This window comes from Eutrigla gurnardus (genome assembly GCF_963514095.1).
Source record: "Eutrigla gurnardus genome assembly, chromosome: 16".
Lineage (NCBI taxonomy): Eukaryota > Metazoa > Chordata > Actinopteri > Perciformes > Triglidae > Eutrigla > Eutrigla gurnardus.
Window position 1 is genome coordinate 18,227,179 of NC_139927.1, and position 22,814 is coordinate 18,249,992.

Consider the following 22,814-nt stretch of genomic DNA (forward strand, 5'->3'; position numbering starts at 1 on the left):
TCAAACTAGGGAACATTAGAGCTGCAGGAACAGAGTCAGACCTCCAACTGATCCACCAATGACAGGCAGGACAAGTAAAACCTGGGAGCCAAATGTTCTGACCTTTAAAGATCAGCTCTGCACTGAAACGTCACCAAAGTGAACTGATTGGTAAGTCGTCCTTTACAGGAAATCTACAAGTGAAATAGATTGTGTTCATGTTGAACTGAGATGTCCTAAAATATCACAACTATGTCCCCTCTTGGCAGACTAGACCAGTCCAGTCCAGACCAGTCCAGTCCAGACCATTCCAGACCAGACCAGACCAGTCCAGTCCAGTCCAGACTAGATTAGGGATGTAACGGTTACCCGCGCTAAAAATTTGACGATAAAAATTACCGTTTTCATTTCAAATACAATTATTATCTCGGTGGATTAGCATGGTGTGGAAACCGTGTGTATAATCTTTCCCAGCTTGTTCAAAGTCACCTGAAGTTACCGTGCAGGCACAGTGTTTAGCCTGCGCGTGTATCAACAACTACTACAACAACTTTCTATTGGAATTATTGCGGAAGGAGGAGATGACAGCGCTAGGGAATCATGCAAGGCAAGTGTGTTGACTTTGAGAATGCAAGGATCCCTCAGTCTAACGTATTAACTTGCCAATAGTTCTAATGTAAACAGAAGCCTGAATGCAGCGCCCACCGCCAGCAACAACGCATCTAGCAGCTAATATTCTACAGAAAGGAATGTTTGCTGAAATGAATGACATGGTAGCAGAAGCATTCTACCTAAAATCTACATGTTTGTTCAGTGGTGGAGTGTGGCGCTAATCGGGACACCTTTTCTTAATCTTAGCTGCTAGCCTAGGAGCTAGACGGACCTCTAGCAAAGGATAACTAGCGAAGTTGGATAACTTTGATTTACCAAATCACGTGGTGACGGTCTGAACCACGTCTCTTTGAAAACACGAAACAGCAACAACAACAACAGCAGCTATAGGCAAAATCGTATGTACATTGATATGAATTGCAGCCTAATAATAATTAATAACAATAATGACATGGCTATCCCTTTTCTTTTTTACAGAGAGGATATGCAGTGGGACAACCAAGTACTGCTACTGGTTCATCAGTGACAGACACTTCAAGCATTCAAAAAAGAGTCTGCTTATGCGCCTCATTGCACATGATTGTAGTAGTTATTTCTGTAATTTGTTTATAGTGGCTATTTTAAATGCATAATGCACTTTTTTCTTTTTTAAGGTTTACTTTAAAGTCCTCATACTGTACAGTTCTACATTTTAATTTTGATGATGAAGAAAACCAGTATCTATTAAGTGGAGTTTCTTTGATTTCTTTACATATTTTTCTTAGCTTGCCAACTCCCCCTGTATGACAACAATCACTTCCTTCTTCTTAGACCGACCTGTCGCAACATCAAGGCTCAGTTTATAATGCTCAACAATTCGCCACAACTCATCAACCTTTAACTGCTGTAACAACTTAACTGATGGGACTTCCACAAATTCCTTCACAGGATCTATTTTACCAAAAACCTTTACGGCTACAAATGCTCAAACAGTAACTGATAACCAGTAATCAACAGGCCCCCAAGGTCACAACGTCAAACCCAATTCAAAACAATACAATTTACCAGGCCATCACTTATATGAAAATAGCATAGACAAAAACCTGTTATCGACTATAATACCCCAACATGGAAGGGTGAGTAGCTTTATATAGCAGCTGAAGCTAAAAAGCTGCCCCGCATCTAACTCAGCAAAGATCCCTGACTAACCACAAACTAGTCTTCAGTGCGCTCGTAGCAGCTTAACTACCAGCAGCACCTTCATGGCACTGCTGAATAGTACCCCGGCTTACAGCACACCAAAAAAAACAAATTAAAACAACAAACAAAAATAACAAACAAGCGTTAAGCGCTTCTACTCCTACCACGGGGGTTCACTTAGCTCATGGTATCTAAACCAAGCGCTTCATAGACAGAATGTAGGCGACAACAGTAACCCAGGCTACTCACCAACCAGCTGAGGATCATAACCGGTACGCAGGTCACCACTAAAAGAAGGAAAGCGGCCACCAGTCCTCCCCTGTAAGCAATCAAGCAAACTAACCACACACTGCGAGTCTCCGAACAAAAGTACTACCAAACTATACAGGCATTAGTAAGGTACTGACAACCTTATCAATATCCCGGACGAGCCCCTATTTGTTATGACCACCTGGCTCACGGCAGACCTCAACAGAAACTTCTATAATACGATACAAAACAATTAATATAAAAAATGTGCAATAGATTACATATATTACTGCATTTAACACTGTTTCATGATTAATAACCTTTATTTAATAACTGTATTATTCATTAATGTATTGAATTCATGTTTTTTTTCATGTTTTAGATAGATAGATAGATAGATAGATAGATAGATAGATAGATAGATAGATAGATAGATAGATAGATAGATAGATATTCTAATGAAAATTAATTAATTTTTGATTAAATAGTTAATTTTTCATTTAAATATGATATGTTTCATGATCTTGTGATCATGTATTTACTTATTTATTTTCTGATGAAAATGAATGTCTGTCATCCAAACAAGGACAAAGAGAATGAAGACAACCGAATAAAGCGATGATGCGAGGCAAGTTGTGGAGACCCGAGTGTCCTCCGTGTGTATTTGTACACCTAAAAGTATTTGTTGTTTGGACGCAAACTCCACAAACAGGAAAATACTTTCGATGCGTCTTTAACTTTGATCGATCTGTTTTTCTGGTGAGCACATTTATATCCATACACTCTTAGAAATAAGGGTTCCAGTAGGGTTCTTCTACAAGGGCTGAGGTTCTACCTGGAACCATTTGCTTCTGAAAAACCCTTTCCAGAAGAAAGGGTTTTTCAAGGGTTCTTGGTAACACTAATGGTTCCGCGAAGTCGGGCATTATCCCTTACTCGTCCCATATTGACTCCACCTCTTCCTGAGAAGGCAAGCCTGGGAGCCCTGAAGGGGGACCTAAGAAACTGTGTCCGACCCATGGAGGTTGATGGCAGGACTGTTACCAGAGTCATCTCTCCTGTTTACCGCTGTGCCAGCACCAAGCTGACAAACCGCTGGAGGGTGAGCGACTACGAGGCAGATGGACAAGTCCTCATGTCAGCCCTCTGTCGGTTCACCAAAGAGTCTGCTCAGTGCTCAAAGACTCGGGGACGAAAGAGAAAGAACCGTGAAGAGGAGAGCAGCAGCAGCCATCTGTCTCCAGCAAAGAAATGCCTCAGACTGTGATTGGATGGCGACCATTACTGATCAACTGCTGCCGCTGCGGTCGTTTCGCTATAGCCACGTTGCTTGGCAACGCCTGCATACGGGAGATATTAAATAGTCCGCTCGACTTGTAAAGATAAAAAAAAAACGTACGATTTTAACCCTAAAACACATTAGTATTATAAATTGATTAAATATTTCTTTCTTTCGTAGGTGACCATGGTATAAGCGGGATAATGCCCTTCAAGGTGTCCATTAACAGAAATGAATGGACGACGCGGAGGCGTGAACCGTCCGACGCGAAGCGGAGGGATTATCGGGCAAGTCGGGCATTATCCCTTACGCCTGGTTCACACTGGATGCGGAAGCGCCGCGGCGCGGTGCGCCGCCGAAAATCGCAAGCAATCCGCGCACCCCCCGTTCAGACCAGACGTGTATTTCTCCGCGGCGGTCGACAATCGCTTCTGCTTAGCTGTTGTTCATTCAGAGCTATTTTTTTTCCATTAAACCCCATAAAATTAATACGCCATGTTTCTGTAACCAAGAAGTTTGTACACTTCTTGTATTTATCCGTTCTCTCTCTGTCAGAGAGAGAAAGAGAGCGAGAGAGAGAGAGAGAGGGACACACACACACACAGACAGAGAGTGTATGGTAGTAGACAGTAGTAGTGCAGATATACCGTTGAAATACATTTTTTTTTTTATCTACTCTTCACATTTATTAAATGTAATGTCTCTTCCTGTTTCCCAGTGCGAGTTTAGATACACAAATATGATCGCGTTTGTCAATCGCGGTATTTTATTTTGAAAATTGCTTTTATTTTGAAAATTGACCGGATTGTCTCGTGTTTCTCTGTGTGATTTCCTGCCAGAATTGACGCGTTCACTCGTTCACAAAAATAGAGCAGACGCCGAAACGATCGCTTCACGGCGCGGGAGGGCCGCGCGTATTCGCGGCACTCCGCGTCCAGTGTGAACGACACCATAGCTTAACACGGGCGCCGAATGGAAGCGGGCTCCGCTACGCGTCTATTTGCGGCGCTTCCGCGTCCAGTGTGAACCAGGCGTTACTCGTCCCATATTGACTCCACCTCTTCCTGAGAAGGCAGACCTGTGAGCCCTGAAGGGGGACCTCAGAAACTGTGTCCGACACATGGAGGTTGATGGCAGGACTGTTACCAGAGTCATCTCTCCTGTTTACCGCTGTGCCAGCACCAAGTTGACAAACCGCTGGAGGGTGAGCGACTACGAGGCAGATGGACAAGTCCTCATGTCAGCCCTCTGTCGGTTCACCAAAGAGTCTGCTCAGTGCTCAAAGACTCGGGAACGAAAGAGAAATAACTGTGAGGAGGAGAGCAGCAGCAGCCATCTGTCTCCAGCAAAGAAATGCCTCAGACTGTGATTGGATGGCGTGAAGGGATTTCTTGTAAAGGATCCTCCAGGTAGCGACTTGCACCGGGGACTGTCCACCGCGTTATCCTCGCTGAGAGACATTTGGATTTTATTTGTCAGAGCCGGCCTGTGGGTCTGGCCGGGCCGGTGAAGCCCCTGGTAGCGTCTTGCACCGGGGACGTCCACCTTTTTATCCTCATGCTGGGAGGATTCATACGAGACATTTGGATTTTACTCCTCAGAGCCGGCCTGTGCGTCTGGCCGGGCCGGTGAGGCCCCTGGTAGCGTCTTGCACCGGGGCCCCTGTGGACATACTGCACCATATGAAAGATATGGGTGTCTGAGGGGTAAATATTGTACATTTGTAAATAGTTTATTCATGGTGGATTCAGCACACAGGCCAGTGTTTTGGTGCGTCTTGCACATTTCTTTATTTCTTGGAGCTGGCCTGTGGACCTGACACAGTGAAGCTACGGGGGTCCGCGGGGGGACTCCCTAACTGAAACACCACCAACGGGATTTCATGTTGCTGACATCATCGGTTGAGATCAAGCTTTAGATTTATGTGAGGAAAGAGACTCAAACTATAATGCTCTGTGTCATGTACATGCAAACTGCCCATAGGGGGACTCCAGTCCCCAACTCTCCTGATCAGATAAGCAGTTGAGAGAAAAGAGGAAATTAAAAAGCTATTTATAATGTATTATTGTAGTAAGTGAGCCTGCATGTGGCGCTTAATGACTGAGGAGAAACATGGACCTGAGGCTGGATTATTGGGGGACCAGTACAGAACTACCTTCACATACAGTCCAGTAAGATCCAGAGAACCCTTTGCTTGAGTCCATCAGTTTTACTTCCACGATAATATCGGCATTTTATTTCCAACAAGCGGAGTCATGTCAGACACAAACCTATCTCCCAATTAGCATATTGTTTACTAATTGATTCAATGACTGACAACTTTTCACAAAATCCAACACTGTAAAAAAACAGTTTGCGTATAACTACTCTAGAGTAAAATACATTCAGTAGCACAACTTTAAACAGTGGTGATATGTCTGATAACAAGGGCAGGGTATCTTTTGAACATTTTCGATAGCGATTTCAATGCCTTTAATTCAATACCACAACAGTACTTTTTATATATAAAATTGCTTATAACGTAAACTTCTGTTTTCTTGAAAGGACAATCTTAACACCCTCAGGCATCATTAAAATTGACCTTTTGGACAAAAATGTCCAACTCAAACAAAATGCTATAAAAATTGAACCGATTAATATTTTGTTCTACTTTTTTTTGCATAAATCTCTTAAACAACTTCCGCCCTGCTACAAACATTCAATCATTTTGAGGATTTTAACCCTTTAAATGCCAGTTTTATAACTTGATGTCACTGTTTTCCCCCCCCAAAAAACACAAAAAATTAGTTATTTTCAAAAAGAAAATTTTTTGGGGCTGGGGCTTTTATTTCAAATCAGTCATGGATAGGTCCAAAATTATCCAAAATATTGACTTTGCAGCAGTTTTAGTTTTTGTGTAGCGCCAGATTTAAAATTTACTGCACACTTACGCGTATATGGACAAAAATGTCCCCATTGACTCCCATTCAAACCACATTTTTTAATCTCATAGCCATTGCAACAAAAAATAAATCATTTTGTAATGTTAGGGTTTCATTCTTGAGAAAATTAGTCAAATTTGTTATTTTTAGTGCTCACCTTTAAAATCAGCCATTTCCCTATTGTAGGCCTATGCATAAAGTGTCTGTCATTTCTTGGTGATAAAACATCTGTAAAAACACAGCAGTAATACTATTTCCAATGAAAAAATGTTTTATTCACCATCAGATATAACTATTTACACAATACAACACACAACACAACAACAACAACACAACAATTCGAACCAACAACATGTGTGTGTGTGTGTGTGCGCGCATTTGCGCATGTGCAGACGTGCGCTCGACCTTTAGCCTACATCCAGCAGGACTTGCAGCAAGGCATTTCGTGCTCTTTGCACGTTAATTTTCCACACTTGGTGCAAGCGGTGTCGATTTTTTTTCTTTCTTTCTTCCTGTGCACAACCAGCACGGCCCCCTCTTTTTGGTTGAGCTGCTGGCGGCGGTCTCGGTGTCGGTGTCGGGGTCTGGGGCTGCTGCCGAGACCTGCGTTTCCTCCACAATTGCAGCAGCAGATGGTGTACGAGGCAAACGACACAAGACTGTTACCCAGCTCCTCCAAGTAAAGCCTCCTCCTGTGCGTCTTGCCGCTGTTCCAGCCGGGATCCACAACACCGCTGCCGGTTGACTCGCCTCTGGAGCGGTACACTCCGGCCAAAATGAGGAGCCCGATGTATGCCCGCTGGCGCTGTACGATTGCTGGCTTTACCAACAATTCGAAAGAGGATTTGATGTCGGAGATCCTTGCGATCGCATATCGCGTCGGCCCCGGAACCAAACCAGTCGCCGGTTGCAGGCAGCCAAGGTACATGCAATGTGTTACAGGACTCCAGCCAGGTGCAGCCATGTGTATAAACATACTCCACAGTGACCTCTTTGATTCTGTTGATTCAATCTGTCTCCTTCAAAGACACATGAAACGTGTGTGTGTGTGTGTGTGTGTGTGTGTGTGTGTGTGTGTGTGTGTGTGTCTATGTGCTGTTTCATGTGTCTTTGAAGGAGACAGATTGACCTTAGCTTGACTTTATTGTAGACACATTGTAGTGTGTGTGTGTGTCTGTGTGTGTCTGTGTGTGTGTGTGTCTGTAGCTGTGTCCCAATTCAGGGTCTGCAGCCTTCGGACGCTGCATTTGAAGGCTGCTTACGTCACAGAGCTGCGCGAAGGCTGTCCCAATTCGTCTAAATTCGAAGGCTCCTCCAAATGCGGCCGACAAATGTGTCCTCCTTTCCCCCGTATTCGGAGGATGCACTGCTACTATCCTTCGCGGCCTCCCATATCCCAAGATGCTTTGCGCGCCGCTGTTAAACGAACAATGGCGGCGGGAAACGGCAGCAGCAGCGGCACCGGCAGCAGTGCCGCGTACACATTTAAATGTAAGTAACGGGTTTTAGCTTAACGCCGGACGTTCAAGGGGCCTTAAAACATATTTAAATGTTAAAATGCGTGAAGTTAATAATGCTAATACGTGTAGCCACCGGAATGTAGGGCCAGCTACGTGATGTAGCTTAAGGCTATTGATACGAGGAGCTCTGTTAACGTTAGCCTTTAAACGTAACGTAAGCCTAAAACCCTTCACTTTCAAATGTTACAAGCTCGATGGTAACTTATATCTTATTGTAACCGTGAAGCTGTTAAGTTAACTTGTTCTCGTTGTAAGTTGTGTAGGCTACAGTTCGCTCCTCTCCTGCGCCCAAAGCTGAATGCAGCTGAATATACAACGTTAACGATGGGTTGTGAGCCCCGCTGTATTTGTAGGCTGTAAAACTGTAAACGTTTGGATTGAATACAGAGCTAACCTTAGGATCATTATTACTGTTAATATCGTTATTATATCGTACAATCATTTTGCCTGTTGACGTAACTGCTTTACATGTCGTGTTGTTGTAGGGAGCAAGGAGCAGACGGAGGAATTTATTAAACTACGGGGTGAGAACGACCACCTCTTTACAGGGGCCAAGAACACCGCCACACTTGGATGGAGGTAACTGTTAAGGCATAAATAAATAGACCATTTGTTCTCTATACATATCTGTATGTAAAAGTTACATACATTAACCCAAGTTCTGTACAGAGATGAATCTTTACATATTTGTTATGTGATCTTGTGTGTGTTTAACTTGTATCAATGCTTCTCTCTTGTATCAATGCTTCTGCCTTGTTTAGAACAATCCTGCAAAAAATGGGCCTGGAGGGAACCGTGGAGCCCCAACAGGCAAAAAAAAAAATGGGACAATTTGAAGAAGAAATATAAAGTATGTGCAGGTTTGGATAATGATATGAAAACTACATTTGTTTTTGCCAAGTTAATAAATACTTTGATAAAGGAACATAGAAAAACCTCCAAGGCACCTCATGGTATGGTCAAACTTCAAAAACACAGTCCTTCAGCGCGTTTTGCCATCAAGCCTTCATCAGGAAGTTAAACATTTTCTTCGTTTCTTCATCACTACATGAATCCCATTACAAAGAGTACCTGAAACGTTTTTTTTTGTCCATGAAGCACTCCTTTTTCAAGACTTTTTAAATAAACACTTTACAGACAATTGCTGTTGTTTAAGTGATTGATTTCCTCTGCCTTAGGAATGCAAAGATCCAGGGACAGGGCAGGGAGTCGGTGGGAGGCCCACTGCTGCCACCTGGCCCTGGTTTGTCCTCATGGATGAGGTATTGGGACAGAGGCCGTCAATTACGCCGCCTGTCCTAATTGCCTCCATCCCTGAGGACACACCAGGGCCAAGTGCTGCAGTGGGAGAGCAGGAGCAGCAGCAGCATGAGGAGGAGGATGAGGAGGAGGAGGAGGAGGAGAGGCAGCCAGGGTCAGCAGGAAGGAGAAGAAAGAGGAAAAGGGATGAATTGGTGGAATTGATAAGAGAGGACATGAGATTGCAGAGGGAGATTGAGGAAAGAAGAGAGAGAGAGAGCAGAGAGAGAATGGAAAGACTTTTTGGTTTGTTGGAGAGAGCAATTGAGAGGCGTTAATTTTCTTTTGGGTGCTTTTCTGTTCAATTAAGTTCCGTTAGTAAGTTGTTAATGAAAAAATATTGTGTATATAGTTTAATAAAAATCTTATTACCTACACTATCTGTTCCACTTCTTATTTACAACTAAAGTAAACTTCTGAACTGCTTTTCAGTGACAGGAAAGTACATTTATTTTTGGGCATTAAATATTTACAGTTACAGTAAGGCGGGTGGGTGGGTGTTAACATGTAGAACTAAAAAGATCATCAGAAATACAGGGATATATTTACAGGGAACATATATACAGTGTCGGCTGAGCAGGAGTCCCTGGTGATGCTGCTGGACTGGATGGGATGCCACAATAAGGACCCTGGAGTCTTCTGGCAATGAGTGGGACATCATCTAGGAGGTGGGGGTGTGGGATGCATGTCTCCACTGTCCACCACATCGTCCATCATCGGGGTTTGCAGGGCTGATGCAATCGACGGCTGCCATGTCACTAAAATGATTAAAAGAGAGGCAACAATAAAATATTAATACTAAATACTACTGCACAACATTTTAAACATCCCACCACAAAATACAAACAAAACGGTTTACAAAACACTTAAAATAGGAATAGCTTTAAAATGATTTTACTTGCCCTCTAAAGGTAATCATGGTCGAGTAAACCCTCCTCCAGGGCAGACACCTCGGCAGACAGCTGGTCCCGCCACGGTGCTCCACTGGCTGCCTCCAACCCGTTCTCCCCCTCATCCTCCTGCATGTCGTCCTGCACTTCATCCTCTGGGGCCATGATGTCACCAGCACCCAGGCAAATGTTGTGCAGGACGGCACATGCTGTTATGACCTGTAGAAAACGAGAAAAATACGATTTAAAGTAATTGTACTTTTATTTTAATTAACTTAATTTAGTGGTATTCACCATTTAACAATAATTCTATTCTGTTGGGTAATGACATACCTGAGGCACAAAGGTGTGGTGCACCTCCAGCGCTTGGAGGAAGATGGCCCTAAACCTGGTCTTCATCATCCCAAAGGCACGCTCTATGATGGAGCGTGCCCTGGAGTGATGGACATTGAAGCGCTGGGCTCCCACACCTTGCACTGGTCTTTTGTAGGGAGTGATGAGGGGGAGTGGATGTTGGAGGCATGGGTATCCACCGTCTGCCAAGATGAAGTACCCTGGAGGAGGGTAGATGCCACGCCTGAACAGTGGGCTGTGCCGGAGGACCCTGGAGTCATGCACCGACCCCGGCCAGCCCACATACGTGTCGATGAAGCGGCCCTGATGGTCACAAACTGCTTGCAGGAGGATAGACGGAAAGAGTTTCCTATTTCTATAGCACTGACCATCAGGGCCGCTTGGTGGCTTGATCCTGACATGGCAGCCGTCAATTGCTCCAGCAGCTTTTCGAAAAGCTCTGTGTCTTGCCAGCCCTGCAAACCCCTGAGTTACTGCCGCCAGGTCGTCTGCGGTCTTGGGGAGGTAGATGACCCTGTGGCGAATGGCCAACACCTCCTCAGTAACTCGATGGACGATGCGGTGAACAGTGGAGCGAGGCATCCCAAACACCCTTGAGACCACCCTGTATGATGTCCCACTCGCCAGCCAGAAGAGAAAGACCAAGGTCTCTATTGTGGCACCCCATCCATGTCGTCTTTCCTGGTGGAGAAGGTCCAGCAGCACTGCCAGGGACTCTCTGCTCAGCCTGAAGTCTTTGGTCGTGTCATGATTGTCAAAGTAAAGTTGAAAAATGGGAACGTTGAGGTTGATGCAGCAGTACAGTGGCATTGTCTGGATGGATAAAGGAGGTAAGAACAGGAGGACATACATGATTGAACAATAGCTATTGAATTTCAGTCAATACGACTATTCTAATTAATGTTAAAGCTTAGACCAATAATGCTTTATCTGTCCATCTATACACTTTGGCTTCTCAATTTTTACAGGGCTCGTACACATTCTACTATTCAATTAAACTAAACTTCAAGCACTTTTCAGACCTTGAAAAACACAGCATTAAAATGTCTGCATTTTCAAAGATTTTAGATTTGAAACACCTGTGCGAACCCTGTATTACGTCTTATGATTAAATGACATTAACCATGTCAATCTATACTTAATGTGGCTTGTCACTTAACGGTATCGTTTATTAACAGGAATATTAATTACCACGGAGTACGCTAGCTATGTATGAACATTAATATCGGTTAAAATAACGGCTTTAACGTTACCTCCCCACGGCTCTCTCCCAGCCGGAGATAAACGAGCCGCCGGTGTCGCCGCATCCCTCTCTCCTGTTCCTCCAACAAAAAATAAATGAAAAAAAGCAAAAGCAAAACCTCTGGCTCCATGTCGTCAGTCAGTTGTATTGTCTGTCGTCTGTCAGTTGTGTTTTCTGTAATGTCGTTTGTCAGTTGTATGAATGTAATGTCGTCTGTCCGCTGTATTTTAAGTTGACCGGTGTTTTTCCCGGGCTTGGCCGGCAGAAGTGATGACGTTGCGACGCAATCAGGAAATGCTCCGTAGGTTAGACCGTCCCATTTACAGACGGTTGACCCAGCCTCCGGAGGAGTCTCCGAAGGAGTCTCCGAAGGTGTTGCCTCCGTAGACCGCGTAAGCTGGGTCCTCCGAAGGCTGCAGACCCTGAATTGGGACACAGCTAGTAACTCACACACTCACTCACACTATTTAACATGCATTGATAAGATGAGCCTTTATTGTGAGTGGAGAAAGTTGTCTTGGACAAGATTGTTGTTGTTCTGTGTAATGCAGGTGTGTCAAACTGATCCAGTAAAGGGCCGCTGTGGCTGCAGGTTTTCATTCCAACCAAGCAAGAACACACCTGATCCAACCAATCAAGGTGTGAAGGCCAATCAGGTAGGTGAATAAGTCAAGTCAGGTGTGTTCTTGCTTGGTTGGAATGAAAACCTGCAGCCACAGCGGCCCTTTACTGGATCAGTTTGACACACCTGGTGTAATGGGACCCTGTACACACACACACACACACACACACACACGCACACGCGCACACGCGCACACGCACACACGCACACACACACACACACACACACACACACACACACACACACACCGAAGAGCACATGAAAAGTGATCTGGAAACCCTGTGGCTGTTTACATGTACTTGTCTTGGATTTTTGTCAGAAGGAATTGTATAAAAGAGCAATATCTGTTTCATCAGTTAATCTAAAAGTATTTGACATTTAAAATGTAACGTATTTTATTTAACAGGGATGATGTCATTTAACAGGGCAAAACTGATGTGCTGCACATTATACCTATTGTTATTTTCAAACACTTGTTTCTCGTCTAATTAGAATATATATATTTCTAATCTAATCTAAACTCACTTGTGATTAGGGCTGTTCGATTAATCGATTTTAAATCGTAATCGCGATTATGTATTTAGAACGATGTTAAAACGTGAAACTCGTAAAATCGATTTTTCACTTTAATTAACTTTCACGCTACAGCCCCCGTTCATTTGTCTGGGCTGCGCCAAAACACTATCGAGCTACATTTTTGGCTGCTCTGGTTTGCCGTACTTACTACACATCGTAAACAAACATGTCGGAGTTAGTGGATAAAAAGAAGAGAAAGTCCGTTGTATGGAAGTGGTTCGCCTTCGACGCTTCGGATGAAGAGCAAACTACTCCACTTTGTAAAATCTGTCGTAGGTCAGTGGCAGTTAAAAACAGCACGACTAATTTATTTCAACACCTCCAAAAAAACCACCCGTCAGAATGGCAGCAGTGTATTGAAGAGCGGACTGCACAAGGGAGCGCGGATGCGGCTACACCCCCACCCCCACCAAAGCAAGTTACTCTGGCAGCTTCTTTTTCGCGTGGTATACCTTACGATAGGACTGACAGGAGGTGGAAAACTATTACAGACGCAGTAGCGTTCCACATTGCTATAGACATGGTCCCAATATACACAGTGGAGAAGGCTGGCTTCCAGCATTTGCTGAATACGTTGGACCCCCGCTACAAGTTACCGGGGAGAAAACATTTTGGCGAAGTTGCCTTGCCCCGTCTCTACAACACAACTCGTGCAAAAGTAACAAGCAAACTGGAAGACGTGCTATTCTTTTCGGCTACTACTGACCTGTGGTCCAGTCGCACCATGCAGCCGTACCTAAGTTTGACTGTGCACTTTATCACAGATGATTGGAACCTTGAAAATGCCTGCCTACAAACGTCTTTCTTCCCAAGCGACCACACAGGTGAAGAAATCGCAATAGATTAGAATCTTGCATAAAAATATTTGCATTTATTTTAACTCATTGAGTGCCAAAAACGTAATATTACGTTTTTAGTTCCCATGCGTTGAGTGCCAAAAACGTAATATTACGTTTATCTAGATTATCAATATCTAGGTTTCTAGTAAACAAACAGCGATTTTGCTAAAAACTAGCCACTGTTTAGCCTGGGATTTCTCGGGAACGGAGGCACGTAGAAACAAACGGTTTGTACCCACTGAGAGCTTAAAGTCTCGCCTTTCAAACGATCTATCGTATGTGTTCATAGCTAAAATAAAGAATATACTGTGGCTGTAAAACTATCGTCAACAATGATCTAGATTCCTGGCACTCTGGGACAAAGCTTCAAAAAACAGCGTGGCATTCAATGAGTTAAAATATTTTGACAAAATGTATACAGGACACACGTAACTCCTGTCTCTTTTTTTTAATTAACATTTTAATGGTGAAACAATTTCTCAGTCTTGTTTGTTTCTTCTGTATTTTTTTTATACAGTGAATGCTGTCAGAGACCCAAGGATTGATCGTGCCACCGGGATTTGCAAGAAGGTTGTCAGTTCTTTCTCACACAGTTGGAAAAGGAGGAGGGAGCTGGCAGCAGTGCAGGCTGAGCTCGGCCTACCTGTCCATCAGCTCATCACGGAGTCCCCAACAAGGTGGGGCTCCAGGCAAGCGATGATAGAGCGTGTCCTGGAACAAGAGAGAGCCATAGCACATGTCCTGGGGTCGGACAAAAAATGCAGGCACCTCGTTCCCACCTGGCAAGATGTTGAGATTTTGGAGTCAGTGAATAAAGCAGTTAAACCACTGCAGGATTTCACAGACGCTTTATCTGGGGAGAGTTATGTCACTGTCTCTATCATCAAACCAACACTCAGCATGTTCAGAAGCAGTCTTCTCAAGCCAGAAGACGAAGACACTGAGCTCACAAAAAAAATCAAAGAAAACATCCTGCATTACATGACTGAAAAATACAGTGACCCAGACAAAGACGAACTCTTGGACATAGCCACGCTGATGGATCCCAGGTTCCGCACAACATACATCGATCCTGCCAGGGTGGAACACATTAAGGAGAGAGCCGTCACAGAGCTGCTGTCCATGCTGCCCACTGAGCCTGCCACAGCTGTGCCGGTGCGCCAGGAAGAAGAAGAAGTAGCTGCAGCTGAGCCTGGTCCTGTGCTGAAGAAGCGGAGGAGCTTGTCAAGTTTCTTCCCAAAGAAAAGGCCCGCTCCCTCCTTGTCAGAGGTTGACAGAATTAGAACTGAGCTGGCAACCTACCTGTTGATCTCTGAGATAAGCGAGGATGCTGATCCACTTCAGTGGTGGAAGAAACACGAAGAAAATTTCCCAAGGCTCAGCAAGTTAGCCAGGAAATACCTCTCAATACCTGCGACAAGTGCCCCATCAGAGAGGCTCTTTAGTGTAGGAGGGGGCGTTGTAACATGCCACCGGGCATCCCTCAAGCCAGATGCGGTAGACCGGCTCGTGTTCCTTGCAAAAAACTTGCAAATGTGAATAACAAATGTAATGACTGACATTACACACCTCTACCTCCTTCACGGGTTACATTATTATTTAGCATGCAAAGACCCAGTTTAGTTTAATTAGAAAATGCCTTGTTTTATTTAATTGGAAATATAACTTACTGTATTTTTGCAAGTGCTGATTTGCTGATTTTTTTCTTATATTTTTTCAAACTTTATTTATTTTACAAAAAGAGTTTTGCACTTTATTCATTCATTTTTTGTTTAATAAGAGCAAATTGCATTTAAAGCCCAATGGGGGAAATGTTCAATAAAAAAGCAGCATATTTGAAATAATTTCTTTGCCTTTTGTCATTTCACAAAATAATCGTAATCGTAATCGAAAATCGGATTTTGAGAGAACAAAATCGAGATTTTATTTTTAGGCAAAATCGAACAGCCCTACTTGTGATATGATGATTGTCATGAATGTCTGTTGCTGCTGGAAACTGTTGAGTCACATATTGTCATTGTGGTTAACCTATGCACAATTTTAGACACACACACACACACACACACATTAACTCACACACTCACTCACACTATTTAACATGCATTGATAAGTTGAGCCTTTTATTGTGAGTGGAGAAAGTTGTCTTGGGCTAGATTTTCATTGATGATTGTTGTTCTGTGTAATGGGACCCTGCAGTTGTCTTGGGATTGTTATTATTGTTCAATAAATATATTTGAACAGTTATTCTATTCAGTGTGATCTTTAGGAAACTGGTTAACTTGCTATTATGAGTCAAGACAAAATAAATAATTAAAAACATTAGTTTGCTCAATTTGCAACTTTAAGTTCAAAAGCTGCCTTAAAAACAAGAGTTAAGGTAACTTGGAAATGCAATTGGTGTGAATATATATATATTTAGTTAAACTGAAAAATGTAAGTTGAAAGGGTGTGTAATTGTATGTTCAATTGACAAGACATGGCAAGTTTCTCAAATGGGTGATGTAATATAGATAGTAGTTTAAACTCAAATTATCAAGTTCAAATGATAAGAAATCATGACTTAAATAACTAGTATAACTGAACTTTGTGAGTTGAAGCAACATATGATCATAAATTAAGTTAACAAGAGAAAGGAAGTTTTATTTAAAGCATAATGTAACATAATAAGTCATTTAAACTCAGAGTATCACGTATCAGCTTTTGAACTTGAACTTTTGAAATTTATTACAGTGCAGATACAAAAAGCTGAAGTTTTTGACTCCTGAAGATAGCATCAGACTGCAGGGGAGTGTTGAAGTGCTTGCTCTCAAAGAATCAAAAACAACTGGGACACAGGATGAAAGAAAGAGGGCCAATGATTCAGGTGGAAAGAGTGCGCTGGAAACCCTCCTTCAGTCTGACACAGACAGTTTGAGTGAAAATGAAGATGGAGAATCTGAGGAGGACCGAAAGATCCAAGTTGTGATAAGTGAAGTCCGGATGTACTTTGGAGAGGCCACACTCTCTAAAAAGGATGATCCTCTCAAATGGTGGAGTGAAAATGAGGGGCGTTTCCCCACGCTCTCAAAGCTAGCTAAATCTTTTTTGTGCATCCCTGCAACCTCCACTCCATCGGAGCGGATTTTCTCTGCAGCAGGGAACATCTGCTCTCAAAAGAGAGCAAGCCTTTCTCCAAGACATGTAGAAATGCTAACTTTCCTGGCTATGAACAAGAGCCTTGTGCAGTTTGGGATTATATAGAGTCAGAGTGTAGTAAAGTTGAATACAGTTGTGAGCACTGAGCACAAAATGCACTTTTTTTATATTTGAGTCAGTGAGACAAAAACTTTAATTATTCCTTAGGTGCCTACCTCATTGTAGCTATGTTTGATGCCAAAGAAAAATGAAACAAAAACCCTAAGTAGGCCTATTTATTTTTGTGTTGTTTAGGCCAGTGCCTTATCTGTTTTCTCAGCTGTTTGCACTTTATGCTACAATTGTTTGTTGCTACAAGCATATTTCATTAAAGGTTTAATGAACTATCATCTTAATTGTCTTCATTTTTAGTTAGCATATACCTTAAACACTTCAAGCTGAAAGCTAATGATTGTTATATAAGAGCAGCTGCATGCTTTTGCGATAAACTGTATGTTATACATTCAATTTACATATGATCCGATTAGTCGACTAATCGAAAAAAATAGTCGGTGATTAGTCGACTATCAAAATAATCGTTTGTGGCAGCCCTACCAGTAAGGGCCTTAAAGATAAACATATACCAGTGCTTCATGCGTCTGTCAGAAAGGGAGGACCAACCAACTTTTTCATAGAGTAAGCAATGATGAGTGTCATATCTATCCCCGGTTATAAATCTGAGAGCAGAGTGATAAATGGAATCCAGAGGTTTGAGGGTTGTAGCTGCTGCATGTCTGTAAATGATATCACCGTAGTCCAAAACTGATAAAATTACTGATTCTACAATTCTTTTCCTGCTGAGTAATGGGAAATAAGCTCTGTTTCGGTACAGAAAGCCAACCTTCTGTCGCAGAGTGGAGGCAAGGACATTAATATGCAATTTAAAATTGAGCTTTTCATCAAGCCAGAAACCAAGGTATTTATATTCAGTGACTCGTTCTATGGATGAGCCATCTATGGTTAATAAAAGCATATTGGAATCCAGGTTTCGGGAACGAGTGAAAAGCATAAACTTAATGACACACTGTAACAAAAAGGAAGACTTGGCTCAGTGCTATGTGTAAATCCCAACCAGCTGCTACACAACCACCAAGTTCAACAACCAAACAGAAATATGACAGTCAGTAAAAACAAAAGGTAAACACGGTAACAATCTGCAGCCTGTTACTGAGCCAACACAAGCCTAATTAACCTAGACCATAATAACATAGAATATATGTCACGATTTAAAATCTTGGACCAATTTTATTCAAGCAAAGTTCCTGCGCTGCTTTTCGACAATGGCTTTTTTTCAAATGTATTTCGTGGAAAACATGGCTATATTCAGTTAAAAGACATCAGCATCAAAACTCAGGTAAAGTATCTGCACTCATTGCAGAAATGTGACACCACCCAGCCCTAGATCCGACATGAAACACAATCAGTGATCCATGTGTAAAACAACCGCTTCCCACCAAAAAAATCCCAAAATACAACATGGATAAAACCACACAGGGACTAAATCTGGAGGGCCAGCCTGAGCTTTCAATTATGATCAATTGAAAAATCTTAATGTTTAATGTGCAGGGTTCGACAATAACGTTGCCCGATTGCCCGGGGCAAGTAAAAATAACCGGCGGGCAGGTAGAACCTGTTCAGACTTGCCCGGTCGGGCAAGCACAAACTCCGACAAATTCGTATCATCTGTCTGCTGCTGTGGCGGCGGCAGTTGCAGTGTGCTGCTTTTTTTTTTTTTTTTTTGTGTGTGCTTCGATTGGCTAATGGTACAGACACACCAACTCCGGCAGCGACGCAACGGACCGTCGAACGCACCCGCGAGTGGGCAGTTCTGTGTTCAAGTTGGATCAATTGGATAGACGTCCTGCGAAGTGGGCGGGACTTGAGTTTTGCTCTGCCGTTTCCAACATGGCGGCCGGGCCACAAACGATCTCATTTTACAGTTAAACTACACGCTAAAGCATGTTTCTGAAAACATTTGAGGCGGGAAATGTGTAGTGCAGTAACAGAATCTGGATTCATATTGGATCAACACTGCCTAGTTTGATAGTTTGAACGAAGTTTCTGGAGCCGGCGGCATTGCGTTGGACGGACGGCATTTGCATAAAGTTCAATCCATCGAACTTTATGCAAATTCACGTACGGCGACAGGGCCGCCAATTCGACGTGCCGTATCCATCATGCGGAGCTCCTGCTCTACATAGACAATGAATGGGATCCGTTGACTTGACGTCTGCTGCCGGAGTTGGTGTGTCTGTACGAGCCTCTGTGCTGACGTGCTGACGTACTGACACAGACGTACGGTGACGTTGTTTCACTTCCGCGGGAACGACAGCTATCGCAAACAAAATTTAGACAGCCATAGCAAGTCACTTCCTCACCTGGCCTGCGTACAGGCTAAAAAACACCGAAATGTTCCCGGACCGATGGACCGTTGTGTCCAAAGACTCTACCTGGAGAGCCACAACCAGATAAAAAAATGTATGCAGTATGCATCTCTTCTAAATCTCCAGACGACAAATGGAGTGGACGTCGGGTCAAGATACAATGTCACAACATTTCTTTCATTGGTTGGAAGAGAGCAGGGAGAAGTTTCATATGAAATGTAATGACAAATGAAAAATAAAAACAGCTTTCTGACAGAAGAAGTGTTGTGTAGTGTCGTCTACAGTCAACAGATAATGGATTTTAGTAAGATATAAGTCTTGAAGAAAATTTGCACAACACCGCGGCACCACAAAAAGAACCTCTTAGGCAGGGCAAGTAAGAATTTAGGCAGGGCAAGTAGATTTGAAAAGTACTTGCCCGACGGGCAAGTAGGAAAAAACCTTAACGTCGGACCCTGATGTGTGAATGCTGCCACGATGTAAACTCTCAAAGATTCACCTGAAAATCAAAAGTTACCCTAGCTTCCATAATTACATTTTACATAATTAATGTACACACATTAATATCGTTTCATCTTCATGGTACAAATAAATTATCCATGCTTTAATTTGAGCCTACAAGTACAACAAACAACAGAAAACCACAGGTACGTGTACTTACTTGAGTATAACTAAGGTTACTAGTTACTTTACAGATTAAGAATAAAACATGTAATCAACAAATTAATTATTCAGCATAATGAATACTTTTACTTTTGGTAGTAATGTAATGCTATCATTATGTTATTTTAGTAAAATACCATTTTGAAAGCTGGGCTTTGCACTCGAGTATTTCTACACTGAGGTATTGCTATTTTTACTTAACACTGCATGAAAAGTCGGATTTCCGTCCCTGTAAACGCCCGAAAATCTCCCTAATTTTCGGGAGTTAACGACAATTTACAGGCTGCGAACGCCGCGTTCGTCTGTGCCGAAAATTGTCGGAAACGAACCACAGCGAAGGCTCTAATTAGCATATGAATAGCGGCGAAACCCCGCCTGGCCAGAGATGGCTTGAATATCCTCACTCAGGATTGGATGAAACCACTAGTTTTAAACAAGTATAATCGCTCGTGATTGGTTGGCAGATCTGGTCATTATAAATGTAAAGCCAACCCACGTTGGTAGATCTGTCACTATTGGTCAACCTGATGAGTCATTATAAATGTAAACCCCACCCCCGTTGGCAGATGTGTTACTATTGGTCACACTGGGTCTTTTAAACAAGAATAATCACTAGTGATTGGTTAGCAGATCTATCACTATATATATATATATACATATATATTAGGGCTGTCAAAGTTAACGCGTTAATAACGCGTTAACGCAACATCCTCTTAACGGCGTTAATTTTTTTAACGCGCGATTAACGCTCGGTATTAAAAAAAAAAAAAAACGCGCATTGTATGATTTATGGCCGTCGGTGGCACCTGTAGTCTTGATCCAGAGGGAAGGTGCGCGTCCACAGGCAGCGGTGTTTCCCCGCGTCCCATTCATTGTATTCTGGTAGTGTTGCGGCGAATGTCTAGAGACGGCGCGCGAGTTGGCCGCTCCTCAAGTATAAGTCGAATCTACTTTATGCTAATCAGAGGCGCCGGGCTCGACTCGCCGCCTCGGGAACGCTCGCGAACGCTCGCAAAAATATGTTGTTTGAAGGAGAGCGCCTGTCAATCATCCTCTAGTGGCAGCCCACCAAGCGTGCAATACTGGGAAGCGGCGCGTCCACACGCGTTTAAAATCGATTTGTGAACGGCAAATTCACCTTCAAAAGACTGCCGGATGGTTCAGTCGATAAGACCAAAGTCATCTGCGCGTACTGTGGGTATGAAATGAGCTACCATAGAAGTACGTCCAGTCTGAGATATCACTTGCAAGTCAATGCACTTATATCCTAACTGTACTTATCTCCTGTTACACTATCTCCTGTGACATGTTCACTTTAATTGTTTGTGATATATTCTTATAACCCTGTTTTGATCCCATGTTTTGGTAAGGGGATATTTGAAGTGTTAAATAAACATTTTCATAAATCAAGTATATTTGCCCTTATGTTGTTAAAAGTATTAAGAATATGAAAAAAAATTCATTAAAGTACATTTAGAAGAAAAAAAAAGGTGCTAAAAAAAATGCGATTAATTTGCGATTAATCGCGAGTTAACTATGGACAAAATGCGATTAATCGCGATTAAAAAAATCAATCTTTTGACAGCCCTAATATATATATACATATATATATACACACATATATATATATATATATATATATATATATATATATATATATATATATATATATATATATATATATATATATATATATATATATATATATGTATATTTATACATATATATACACACATTTATTTTTATTTATTTATATATTTATAAATATAAATATGAATGAATTTATTGAGGAAAGGAAAAATTGCCAGGAGGAAGTATTCAAAGAAAGAGCTTTATTGACAACACAACACACAACTGTACAAATTTGCCCACACAACAAACAAATGAACTGGCGACATTCTGTCCGAATTTGGTCAATTTTACAGCCGCCTGCGGTGCGTGGCCCTGTACTTGGGAGTCTTCTCTAATCGCGACTCTAGAGTCGCACAGAGCTCGGTGAGCTCCTGGCTATGAGAGGATGGAGGTCGCACAATCCATCCAGACACCCCGCCAACGACGCCGTCCTCCTCATCAGACATCATGTCTGTGGTGGCGCACTTCCAACGGTCCACCTCATCGCCAGCAAGCACACTCCGTCTCGCTTCCAGCAGCTGTAAAACAATCAATAAAGACAATCAGTACTGCGCGATGCACTGCGCATGGACACAACACATCTATTAATGCACCTGAAAATAGGTTTAGGTAGGTTTGGTCACATTGACCAAAAACGGATCTAATAAGTCTTACCCTCTTTCTCCTGGAACGACTCCGAGCTGACCTCTTCACAGCTTCTGCCTGCGATGCGAGATCAGGCTGTGTGTGTCTGAAGCTCCTGCGTACCGTTTCATAGTATGTCTTACAGGCAGCTGGAAAACAATTAAATGAGTGGTATGAATAAGAAAACTTAAGTCACAGTAAAATTAAAACAAGGAAGAAGAAAACAGTAAAAGTTACTTACACACAATGGCGTCACTATCAGCGTCATAGAAATCCGGACTTGCGGACAAAGCTCTGAGCAAGTAAGAGGTCACAGCTTCGTTATGAGGCGAGGTTCGTCTGTGAAAACAAAATGAACAGTTAAGATCGGTATCTACTGTTAACGCATCTATTTCCTTATACAGCAGAATGAAAGCATATTCTTTAAATCGTACCCTTACTCCGGTTCGTAGCGCCTACAATTCGTCTCCGAGTTGTGAAGCCGGCGTACTGCTTCCTGTAAAAGACCAACAACGTACACTTAACAAAGCAACTTAACGTTACACTGGTTCCTCTCTCTTGTTCTTTTACAAGGCTACTATGCTACTTTTAGCTTGGACTATTAGCTTTTAAGCTACTTTTAGCTTGGGCTTGCTTTGCTAATTTTAGCTTAGCTAGCAGTCACCGAACATATTCTTACCACAATCATCCTGAGAGTCTCCAGCAGTCCTGGGACATCCTGAGAGTCTCCAGCAGTCCTGGATATAAGAATTATAACATTTAAACCACATTTTCT

At 42.6% G+C, this 22,814-nt stretch overlaps 1 protein-coding gene across 1 annotated transcript; it reads right to left on the reverse strand.

The window, feature by feature from the left end:
• Positions 1 to 9,943: 9,943 nt before the first annotated feature.
• On the reverse strand, positions 9,944 to 11,134 carry LOC311026796 (putative nuclease HARBI1; the record flags this gene model as incomplete). The annotated part of the gene is made up of 2 exons (XM_084030494.1): positions 9,944 to 10,147; positions 10,262 to 11,134. 2 exons carry the CDS (start codon positions 11,132 to 11,134, stop codon positions 9,944 to 9,946), a joined length of 1,077 nt encoding a protein of 358 aa, XP_083886620.1.
• Between the last annotated feature and the right edge of the window lie 11,680 nt (positions 11,135 to 22,814).